The following is a 12,283-nucleotide window of genomic DNA, read 5'->3' on the forward strand; positions in this document are numbered from 1 at the left end:
AGGTTGGAGTGCATGCAAACCCTGGAGGCTGAGATTTAACGCCTCATACCACACGGTCCCATGAGCACCGCCAAGTGTGGTATCAAAACCAAAGAAAAACTTTAAAAAAACTTGGAGAAACTTCAGGAAATGCAAAATATATTATGATAGAATGCACACCAATAGTTGCTTGGGTTGGGGTGGGAAGTGTCAAGGGACTCAATGAAGTGTTTAGAGGTGATATATTCACCAAGATGGGTGTGGGGGTGATTTTATCATACAACATACAGGCACAGGCCACATACAACACACAGGCCAACATTAGCAAAATGTACACTTTAAATTCAGCTGTGTGCAAAGCAAGCACCTTAACTCCTGAACTATTTCTCTGGTTCCCCTAAATATGTCATACATGTATGTGTATATATACACATACATAGTATATATACACATACATACGTACATTTATTATTTTTTTGGGGGGTGGGCACTTGGCAGTGCTCAGAACTTATTCCTGACTGCATCCAGGAATAACTCCTGGTGGTGCTCAGGGGACCATATGGGGTGCCAGGGATCAAACCCAGGTCACTGCATGCAAGGCAAGCAAGCACCCTACCCCGCTGTACTCTCTCCAGCCTCTTAGGTTTTAAGTTTAGACACTTGAATCATACCCCATTCATATCTAAAAAATTCAGTCCAGGATAACTTCAAAGAAGAGAATTTAGAACTTTGCAACAGGTTTTTATTTCTGCTTTATTATCTATTACAGTGTTTAAAACCTAAAGAAATACACTTTCTCTTCAAATTTGGATGTGTATATAAATATCATTTGTTTGGACTCAGCACACTCAATGCCACGGTTTCTTGGCCTATATTTTCTCTGAAATCATCAAGCTTTGTCTGTCTACCCAGGGGCCCTGAGAACATGGAAAATAGCCAGAGTTTTAGTTTTTGGAAAACTAAAAGCAAATGAACTCGAAAAGAAAAACCAGTGAGGAAAAGGATTTGAGTCACTTTCCTAAGGTCTGTAGCTGAGAACCCAAGCTGTTCTTGCCCTCAAGACATATGATCTGTTTTGAGTGGCAGGGACCCATACACTTTGCTTATTCAGTCAAGGTAGTTCCCAAAAGAGCTGGCAAGAGGCCAATGCCCAATGTCAGGGTCTGAGAGTTGGCTTAGAGGCCAACTTTTTAAGGAAGTCACTGAGTCAGTTTCCTGCCAGTTTCAGGATCTGCACACCGACTTCCTTCACTGCCTCCCAGAGCAAGGCAGTTTTCTCTGACTAAAATCCATGGCCCAAAGATCTGATCTGCCTAGGTGAGCAGGGTTAGCCTTCAGCAGAGGGGTTCAGGTATGTGCTAATATGGACATAAGCAGTCAGGCTGGCCTGGAAGTAGTGAGGTAGGCCCAAACCCACTGAAGCCCTTTGTCACATGCTCCACAAACCTTTCTCCTGGGGTGTTCTGAGTCCAAAACTTAATCCTGCTTCCCACCCAGTTTTGGTTCTACACATAGCATAGGCTTCTTGAAAAATGCCCTTAGAGGAAAAAAAGAACAGCTTTAATTCACATCTAGTTGGTATTGACCTCAAATTTGTCCCTTGCCATGGTGTGGGGGTGGGGCTAGATTATGGGATGACTGATTTATGGAGGCCTTGGCCAAAGAGCAGCTAGTGTCTACCACATGGATCCCTGTAGGGCCAAGTTTCTAATTTGTTGGCTTAAAAGAATCCAAAATTTAAGACACAGGAAAAAATGGATGAGATGTGCAATACTATAACAGTTGTAGAAGAATGCTACTCTGAATAATTTCTGTCTCACATTCACTTTCTTCTAGTGCGGTCCTAAGTGGAAGATGTTTCTACTGTCACAAACATTTCCTATAATCTTGGCGCACTGCGCCACGCACCCTTTACACCCTGCTAGAGAGGCAGATGGGCACACATATTCCTGAGACCCCAGCCATATTCTCCCTACGGAGTCACTGTAGAATCTGGCTCTTTGCCTTCCAATGAGATTGAGAACTGAGGAATACCCACGCTGAACAAGCCTAGGGGGAAAGGTATGGAAAATGAGTTGGGATTTTCAAAGAGAGGCATATGTAGGATGTAAAGAGGAGTACTGCTAGGCTTTCATCTAGTCGGCTAGCAATGGGTAATTCTCAGATATAAGGGGGAGTGAAGGTAGGTAGACATGAGGTGTCTTCTGTGACAGAGTGTAGGTATCAACATTCCAGGTAAGAGAGGTCAAAAGTCCCTGAAAACTGAGGTTGCAACACCTGTTCTTGGAAAGTCATTCATGTCCACGTTTTGAGTTAGAGGAACTCAATAACCACCTGAGGTGGAACCGATGCAGTTCTACCAGAAAGTTGAAATTACTGAAGAGAGCTGGGAATTGAAGGCGAGCTTCTAAGATCAGAGACCAATAGTAGCAGGGAAGACAATTGGGCGAGATACCCAGAAGGGGTTGGCGATAAATATTCAAAACAGTTGAACACTTTAGTTTTTTTTTTTTTTCATAGGCTCATGTCCCCTTTATCTACACCTAAATGCCTCCACCAGAGAGGTCTTTAAATGAGTAAAGAGTCCCAAATTTTAATCTTATCGGCTATTCTCTGTAGTAGGCTAGAAGCCTTCTGCATCCCTGCATCAACCATTATTCAGAAATCTACCAGGAAGTCTCACCCAGACCAAGGTCTGGAGTCCAAATGGGGCAGTCCATGAAGATGCCAGTGAAGTCTGGGCTAAAGAATATTTTGCTTCCCAAATGGCCTAAGGACATGAGAAAACACAAGTGATGATGTAACAGCCTCTCTGGGCTGGAAGAATTTCACTTGTTGACTGAAAGGGGGGATTTGGGAGGGATGCGTTGGGCTGGAGGGGGTGGGGGCGGTTAGAAGAAGATAATGGAAAATAGTCTAGGGAAGACATCAAGAAAAGTTCCTGGAGACCTTTTTTTTTCTGATGAGAAATCTATCCTCAAGTCACGTCTTGGAAGACTTTGCCCTTGAAGTACTTGGAGAAGACTGACTAAGCAGCAGCCAGATGATCTAACGTCTCCCACATGGCACAGGGCCAGACCTGAAGGGAATGGAATTTCAGAGGAACAGAATGGCAAGGAAGCAGGATATGTAGGTCTCACAGGAATTTAGCGCCAATTTCACGGACTATTGCTTTAAGATGTAGAAAGTAGACCCGACTAAAGTATTCTGCCCTTCAAACAAAAACAGGGGTGGGAGGGAATGGTTTTGTAATGAAATCAAGAGCCAAGTGAAAGAGCCCAGCCCCAGGCCTCCCTGGGGGATTGCGTTGGTCAATTGTTCCTTAGGGAAAGAATGGCACCAGATTCACTGAGGTGATTTAGCATTGATGTGGCACTTCAGTGATAATCACTAGCCCCAAACCACCTTCCTTAGGAAACAGCTCTGGAGTTGGATCTAAACATTAGAAGGAGAGGGCAAAATCAATACCAATGGCCAGGAGTGAGCACCCAACTTTTATGTCTGTAAGCAGAGAGGCCTGAATTTTACCTGAGCCTGAGGTGATGCACTGGAATGCAAGCAAGAATGGCACTGTTTCTGGAGGAAAAGCATAGCTTAGCACTCATGGACCACTGTAGGGAAACAGCTGAAGGGCAAATTGTGCCTTTAGTGCCACAGTTGTCCTATACTTACCTGACTGCTTTCTCCAATTCACTCCCTACAAACTAGGCTTACTATCCTATGTAATCCATAGGCAAGCCAAAGAGGCCCTGTACTAGCTTTACTCAAGAGAAGGGATCAGAATTATAACTGTTATAAGGAAGTGCAAAACCCAAACCAGGAATAAGGAACCCCCCAATAGGGAAGACACCAGAAACTCTCATGGAAGTACTGAGGGGGCTGAGTTTCGGTGATAACAGGATAGACAGCCATGTGATCATCTATGTGCATGAGAGTCTGAGACTGAATCTGAGAAGGCAGACTGCTTTCTGGGTTTCCAGATGTAAGGATGCTAAGCAGGAAGGAATAGAGTGACAGATTTCACCAGGCCTTGGGGCCATCCTTGCTCCTTCAGGTGCTGGGAAAATGAGATCAGACCGGCCTGCTATATATATAGGTTCCAGAGTGAAAAGTTGGTCCTACGTGGCAGCCCAGTACCCAAGCACAGAGAAAAAGGCTTCCTGAGCAAGGAAGCTTCCACATCTCTTTTTGGTCTTCCTCATAGTATCCTGCTTACAGAAATTACAGACAGCTCTTCCTCTTGAGACCAATTAAGATTGATCTACCTAATATATAGAATATAAAAAAATACAGAACTTTTTTTGGACATTCTCTCCTTTGGAAGTAAAATATACATGATCCAACTATGGAAGAGGAAGAAGAAGAAAGGCCAAAGGCAGGGATCTCTGGCTATCCCAATACATGACACTCACTCTCACCTCCTCTGTAACTTATGGGTCACCAGAGCAAGGACTTTCTCCTCCTGAGAAAGGAAGGACCACAGCCCCCCATCTCAGGTTTAGGAGAAAATACAGCGACCTCAGAGGTTCATTCAACTCTGAGGGGAATTTTCAAGTAAACAAATAAAGTTGGGTCGCACCATTGGAAGGTGAGTAGGAAACATGGGATCAGTAGCGACACATGGGAAGCCCTGTGTGAAGGCCTGTGCTCCTCCCCTCCACTCCCACTGGTGTACTTGCCCCTAACTAGAGAGCTCTGGGCAGAGGGAGGAAAAGGCATTTGTCTCACAATAGCCTCTACCCTCCACCTCTAGTCCCAGACAATGCTGGCAGCTGGGATTCCTAAAACCAGGAACGCATGGCTCTTGGAAAGAGCAGTCTTAATACAAGAAAAATGTGCAAAAGAAAAAAATTAAATAACTCAATCCAAGCATACAAGATTAATATTCTGTCAGAGCAAGAACACTTTGTTTTGGATTTCTCCTCTCCCTTCCCGCCCCTCCCACCTCTGGAATATTCCATCTGCTCAAGTACCCAAGATAAGAGTTACACAGATCAGGGCAGAGGACTGGGATGAAGGAAGATATAAAGGAAGTCAGTCACCACTAAAGAAAAAAAAAAAAGGTGCAAAATTGATTACCTCAGTCCTCCTTTGTCTACCCCTGGGCTCCTGGGTTAAAGACATGTGTGCAGCCAAAATATAGTGTAAGGAAGAAAAACCCAACACGTCCCCTTCTTGTCACAAAACCCAAAAGTGAGCCTCAGATGGTTCTGTCTGTCCAGAGGGCGCTCCCTCCAGGGAAGGGGGTGGAGCAGGTTGAAGAGCACAGTCTTCCAGGGCAGCAGAGGTGTGTGGTGGCTAGTGGTGGGGGGTCTGGCTTCCCGCCCACCAGAGGGCTGCTTTTCCGCTGGTTGGTGGTGCTTCCCATCCCCTCCCCTCCCTGGAGGCAGATATTATAGCTGGAAGCCCTCCATGGGGGCCTCAGGCTGCTGGAAGATGAACTGTTGTTGCGTTTCATCCACTTGGGGAGCCAAGCTGCTATCATCATCTTCTACACCAAAATAGTGCTCAATAAGGTCAAATGCCTTCTGGTAGATTTCTTGATTCTCATGGCTCTGGAGAAACTCAATTTTATCCAAGCCTATGGTAGCAGAAATCAAGGAAAGAAAAAATAAAATTTGAGTGCTTTCCTATGGGTCCAAGTAATATTTGCCTGCTTTTCTTTTTCGGGTTTTTTTTTTTTTTTTGGCCATACTCTGTGGTACTCGGGGATCACTCCTGGTGGGCTTAGAGGACCATATGGGATTGAATCTGGGTCAGCCGTGTTAAAGATAAGTGCCCTACCCGCTGTACTACCTCTCTGGCCCCCGCTTTACTTTTCCAGAGGTATGCTGGTCTTTATTTTTTTTTTTTTGGGTTACTCCTGGCTCTTCACTCAGGAATTACTACTGGCGGTGCTCAGGGGACCATATGGGATGCTGGGATTAGAACCCGGGTCGGCCGAGTGCAAGGCAAACGCCCTACCTGCTGTGCTATCGCTCCAGCCCCGGTATGCTGGTCTTTATAAATAAGTACTACTGTCAGATCTACTCGCTCTGAAGGAGTGTCAACATATTTATAAAATATATAACAAAAGGAAAAAGACTAAAATGTCAGCTACAAACCAGAGAGGTTCCAGTCCTAATTCCATTTTTAACTACCTTTATAATATGAGCAAATCATTAGACTCTCAGAATCTTTCAGTAATGAGTCAGAGCCCATTGAGCACGCTTACTGGAATGTGCCAGAAACTTAGCTGCATGGTTCTATTATCAGTTCTGGATCTCTATTTTCACATTTGTAGCTTACCTACTTCCTACTTAATGGGTAGATCCTATCCGAAAGAGAAATAACCAATGGATCTTTAGTGAAGGAACTAGACCTGAGATATAGTACAGCGGTTACGGCACTCACCTCGCATGGAGCCCACCCACTTTGATCCCCAGAAAGCACCTGGATGCCTTTCCCAAAGGTCCTCACATAAGCATATCATTTGGCGGCCTGTAGCCCCCAGGACTGTCATGCTGGGAATGTAACTCTGGGGCAGAGCACCTGCCTTGTGTATAAGAGGCCCTGGCTTCAAACTGGCACTATTTAAAAAGAAAAGGTCAAAGAACCTTTCTACTAAGGCAGAGACAAGGCTGGAGAGAAGGACATACCGTAGGCTTCCTCAATGAGGCCACAGTAGGGATTGACCCCTGAGCCACTGCGCTTGCCTTCTTGCTCGCCAAGCCGAAGAATGTTCTCCAATCCATTGAGGGCTACTTGCACTATCTTTGAATCCATCACAGTCAGCAGGTCACAGAGGGGTTTGATGCAGCCCAGTGAGACCAGGTATCTGAGATCAGAAACCAGGCAAGAGGTTGTTAGGCAGATGCTTGTAGGGCTTGTAAATCTCCCTCTTACTATCTACTCTCAGCAATGCCCAGGGCCTCCATACCCACCCATCTTTTAGCTTAAATTCTACATCCTTTCAACAGTACTGGCCACCGACTCATTTGTAGATGGAAAGCTGCATTAGATTCCTCCTTGATGCTAATGTTTTCTTGCTGCAATACTGCCACTCTAAACACATCATTTCCCTGCTTAAAAATTCTTACAGTTCAGCTCTAAAGGTATGACAGATAATTACCTTTTTAGTCAAACTGGTTATAGTCTTCAGATTTTTGTACCTTTTTTCCATTTCACCAGGCCTTTTATAGGCCAGGTACAGCTTGATGGGCTGGCAGGCAGAGGGCCCTCGGTCCAGTCCTTGGCACCATAGGGCCTCCTCAGCACCACTAGAGAGGACACCCCTCAATCACCACAAAAGATGTAGACACACTCCGAAGAAAGGACGGAAGGCTTTTTACAACCTGTATGCCTCCTTCAAAGATGAACTCAGTGGCTATCTCCTGACTCTTAAGGCTTCACATATACTAATACCTCATCCCCTCAGAGTTACAGATTAGAGTAAACAACAAACTTGCCCAATTCCACTCCTACTCACACTGATGGATAACTAAGACCAGTGAACATAAACACATTAGAGCATTCTATGTGCTCCTTCCTAAGCATCATTTACCCACAAATGACTTCTCAGGAAGCTGTTTGGATGGAGCTACAGCATGGTTCTCCTTCATTTGTATGGCTAGCTAAGAATTACAGACTTAAATTCTCTGGTGGGTAGGACAGAGGCAAGAAGAGTGTCTGTGTCATAGGTTGTTATTTTCCAGAACACATGAGAGGCACATGGTCTACTGGCATCTACTGCAGTTTCCAATGTCACTCTAGCAACGAAACAGTAAAACTCGACTGTGGTTGGACGGTAGAACTAACCTAAAAAAACAACTTCAAACTTATCTAATGAAGGCAAAACACATTACTGGACAGTGGGAAAAAATCTGATACCTGATTTGCTCAGGGGTTCCTCCTGATGTGGCATTTGTGATGGCCCATGCTGCTTCTTTCCTTGTACGGAACTCTGCTTTCTGAAGGATTTCAATCAACACAGGGAAGATATTTGCATCTATGACAGCCTGAGAGAAGATTTTGGGGATTAGAGGAGGGGGAGAAAGCAGGTCACTTCCAGAGAAAGCAAAGCCAGCCCACAAGTTAACTAAGATTCAGGTATCTGCCCTTTAGGAGAATTCTGTGTTCTTACCGTTTTGGTGAGGGGCCTGACTCAGAGGAACCTGACTTGCCATACACAGAATCTTTGACCAGTAAATGACCCCAATTTCTAAATGAAAACACATTCCTTTTTCCTAAAAGCAAACACCCCCAAATCTCTTATGCTCCCATGCCTTCAAATCTGTTGCCCTATTCCCACCAAGATTTGACTTCAGGTTGTTCTACCTGTATCTGAGCTCTGTTGCCAGCAGTAATATTTGAAATGGTCCAGCACGCTTCCTTCCGGATGGACTCCTTGGGACTGCTCAGCAAGTGGAGGAGGCAAGGGAGAGCCGAGCAGTTAAGAATGACCTAGAGAGAGTACAGTGGGTGAGGTGCTTGCCTCATATGTAGCTGACCTGGGTTCGAGTCCCAGCAACACATATGGTTCCCCAAGCATTCGCTAGGGGCAGTCCCTGAGCACAGAGTAAGAAGCAATCCCTGAGCACAGCTGTGGGAAGGGGGAGGGATAAGAAAAAGGATCTAGAACACCTGAAGCACAAGTAACAAAAATCAGATGAATTTTAAAATCAAAATTAAAAATTTGGGGGCTGAGGGCTAGAATGATAATAGAGCGGGTAAGGCATTCTCCCACAGATTCATGCCAACTAGTCAGGACTCCTATTTCCAGCCTTTGCACAGACACCCTGTTTACTGTGCCTTCACAGGAGGTGTGATTAACAGAAATTAGTGTCCATGTCTTAAAGGGCTAGAGCAGGGATGAAGTCCATAGCTCTAAGTATTCTAAACGAACTCAGAACTGTTAACAATTAAGCCCCAAGCGGGTGATGATCAGTTCCCAATGTATAGAAGAAATTAAAACAATCAAATTGCCCAGGATTATATTCTAGACAGAACTGAAATTTTTCACTTAAGCCCAAACTTTCTCTTTTAGACCATGATTCCTCCTATCAGAACTGAAGCCGTTGGCGGGAAAAGGTTTTGTCTATGGAATTTACCTATCCTTCTTACCTGGGTCTGGATGTCATCCCCAGTGACGATGTTTCCCACAGCTCTCAGGGCTGGAGAGGCCACTTTGTAATCATTGTGCCTACAGAGAAAAAGATGATCTGATCGTGGGGCCAGAGCCAGATTACAGCCATTAGGGTGCTTGCCTTGCATGCAGCTGAGCCAGGTTTTATCACAAGGCATCCCATATGGTCCCCTCAGCACTGCCAGAAATAATTCCTGAGCACAGAGCCAGGAGTAAGCCTAATTACCATTGAGCATGGCAAAAAAAAAGTAGATTTGATCAGTAGAGGGCCAGCGGACCAACCACCAACACTGGCATTCTCTTATGGCTCCAAGACCTTTAGGTAGGTAACTCACTGCAGTTCTTTAGGCTTGGAGTAGCATGGGGAATCTGTACTCTGAGACAACTCACATTAATAGTTCCACCAATCTCCGGCATACTCCAGAGTCTATGACTGCCTGGATCTTCTCGTTGGGGCCATCAGACAGATAAGAAAGGGCCCAGCAAGCATCTGCCAGCAAGTCTGAGTCACTGCTGAAGAGTAGGCGAGATAGCACAGGCAAACAAGGGGAGACCTGTTGAAAGGAGTGGAAATCACTTACAGGGGAACAGGACTCCAGTTTACCACTCATTCTGACACTGTGACCCCTTTGCCCCCATAAGCATGCCTACAGTGTTCTTCACTTCATTAAACAGACCTATCTCTTTCATTTTACCATCCAAGCATACTAATCTACCTATGACAATTACTTTTTTAGGTTTCCCATGAATTGAGACCCCCCGAAACTTCCCAATAAAAATTCCTGCACATGGGCTGGACCAATAGCATAGCAGGTAGTGTGTTTGCCTTGCACGCGGCAGACCCGGCATTGGTTCCCAGCATCCCATATGGTTCCCCAAGCACCTCCAGGAGTAATTCCTGAGTGCAAAAGCCAGGAGTAACCCCTGTGCATCTCTGGGTGAGAAGCAAAACAACAACAAAACCAAAAATTCCTGCGCATGAAGGAATCTGCTCTTATACAGGAAACAGGAAACAGATCTCTCACCTTTGCAAACTCAGGGGGTGGATTCTTCCCTCGGCAGAGGTTTGACAGGGCCCAGACTGCATTCCGCGTCATTGTCAGTCGTGTGGACTTGGTAAGGAGTCTGAAAGGAAACAAGACAGTCAGATTCTAAACAACGATAGCCTTGATTGGGTTGTTGCCACAGAACCTCCAAGAGCAAACTCAACAGATCTAAGATTCTATCAGCCTCACTTGTTTATTTCTGTCTGCAAACCTATGTTATATTTGGGCCCTCAGGTTGTCCTAGATCTTCACAAAGGATAAGATCCATGTGTGACTAGTTGCCGACATGGCCAATTAGGACATGGATCTTAAACAAGCTGCAGAACTTTAAAGATAAGCCATACAGTACTCCTAATAGTGATCACAAGTTTTAAATAAGGCTCCTTCTTGGAGATAAAAGCAGAAGATCTCATGTAGGTCAAGAGTCTAGACATGAAAAATTGAATGATTTTTCTATGAAGGAATCAAAAGATTTTTAATGGTAGCCTATGAGATTTTGGTCTTTCTTTATATCCTGTGGTGCCAGAGACTGAACCCAAGGCCTCACTCATGCAAGGCAAGTGTTTTACACTGAGCCACATCTCAGATCTTGATATCATAGTCTTTAGAGTGCAATTCAATCACCTGTTTTGGTTCAGATGCAGCTTTAAAGGTCTGAAAGAAGAGATGAGCCTTCCCAGATTTTTTTCATCTGTGGCTTAACAGTTTTCCTCTTACACAATGCAAAAACCCATAGCAAATCAACACATTCAGTGGAGAAGCTGATTCTCCTTGGGCACAATTAGAGGCACAACCCTATTCTCAAAAGATACCTACATTTCTTTTGGCAAGCAGAATGCACCTTTAGTGTTTTTGTATTTATACTCAGTATCTTATGTTAAGTTGTCCTGGAAAGACCTGTCATACACTACAGGTGTCCAGGTAAGGTTCATAGTTACTCACGTTAACAAAGGATTAAGGATGGAACAGTTCAAGACGTAATCTCGGCAAACGGAGCTGTCTCCAGCTATGTTTCCCAGTGCCCAGACTGCCTGAAAAGGGGATGATGAAACTGTAAACACAGACCTTGTGGCTTGAGTGAACATTTCACAGAAGGAGCACCCACCAGTTATCAGGACAAAAACCAAATAAAGGCCTAAGACACGCTCAGGTACCTTCCACGTTGCTATCCTTATCGAGTACTTGCCCTATGAGGACGTTTTCTCCTGAGTACTTGGTGTGCAGGGAACAGAGATCTATACTACAACAGGAGGTAAATTAAGACCTTCCTGTCCATACCCATCAAAAAAGAGAAATTGGGGATGTAGCGAAAACACAGTGGGTAGGACGTTTGCTCTGCATGCAGTCGACCTAAATTCGATCCCTGGCATCCCATATGGTCCCCCAAGCATCACTAGGAGTAATTCCTGAGTGCAGAGCCAGGAATAACCCTTGAGCATTGCCGGATGTGACCCAAAAAGAAAAGAAAAAAAAAAAACAACAAAAAACAGGAAACAGAAAAAAACAACAGAAATGAGAGCCAGGGGCTGGAATGATAGCATAGCGGTAGTGTGTTTGCCTTGCACGCGGCAGACCCGGCATTGGTTCCCAGCATCCCATATGGTTCCCCAAGCACCTCCTTGGGCACAATTTGCCTTGCACGCAACTGACCCGGCATCCCACATGTTCCCCTGAGCATCACCAGGAGTTATTCCCCTGAGCATCACCAGGAGTTATTCATGAGTGCAGAGCCAGGAGTTAATCCCTGTGCATCGCTGGGTGTGACCCAAAGAGAAAAAAAAAAAAAGAAATGAAGCCAGGACTGATCCATGGCAGGAAGCTTGCCACAGAAAAGGGTGGTGGGGTGAGGGAAAGTGCATTTGGGACAGAGAAGGGACCACTATGACAATGATAGTTGGGAAATAATCACTCTGGACAAGCTCTGCGTGCTGAAAGGAGGTAAAATGATATGCATGATACCCTTTCAGTAACAGTATTGCAAAACCAGTGCCTAAAAGAGGGGAGAAAAAAGGACAAAAAGTGTCTGCCATTAAAGGCAGGCTGGAGGGTGGGAGGAGGGGGGCGGGGGAACTGGGAACTCTGGTGGTGGGAAATGTATACTCGTGGAGGGATGGTGCTGAAAACACTGTGACTG

At 45.1% G+C, this 12,283-nt stretch overlaps 1 protein-coding gene across 1 annotated transcript in view; it reads right to left on the reverse strand.

The window, feature by feature from the left end:
* Positions 1-713: 713 nt before the first annotated feature.
* KPNA6 (karyopherin subunit alpha 6) overlaps positions 714-12,283 on the reverse strand; it is a 39,622-nt gene continuing 28,052 nt past the window's right edge. Inside the window, exons 7-14 of the mRNA XM_055137356.1 lie at positions 11,092-11,180; positions 10,129-10,228; positions 9,494-9,657; positions 9,082-9,160; positions 8,296-8,421; positions 7,849-7,976; positions 6,618-6,796; positions 714-5,560 (exon numbers count right to left, since the gene is read on the reverse strand). Of these exons, the coding sequence (XP_054993331.1) occupies positions 5,373-5,560; positions 6,618-6,796; positions 7,849-7,976; positions 8,296-8,421; positions 9,082-9,160; positions 9,494-9,657; positions 10,129-10,228; positions 11,092-11,180 (1,053 nt within the window). The 3' untranslated portion in view covers positions 714-5,372. The remainder of the gene's footprint in view (positions 5,561-6,617; positions 6,797-7,848; positions 7,977-8,295; positions 8,422-9,081; positions 9,161-9,493; positions 9,658-10,128; positions 10,229-11,091; positions 11,181-12,283) is intronic.

This window comes from Sorex araneus, chromosome 5 (assembly GCF_027595985.1).
Source record: "Sorex araneus isolate mSorAra2 chromosome 5, mSorAra2.pri, whole genome shotgun sequence".
In the NCBI taxonomy this organism is placed as follows: Eukaryota; Metazoa; Chordata; class Mammalia; order Eulipotyphla; family Soricidae; genus Sorex; species Sorex araneus.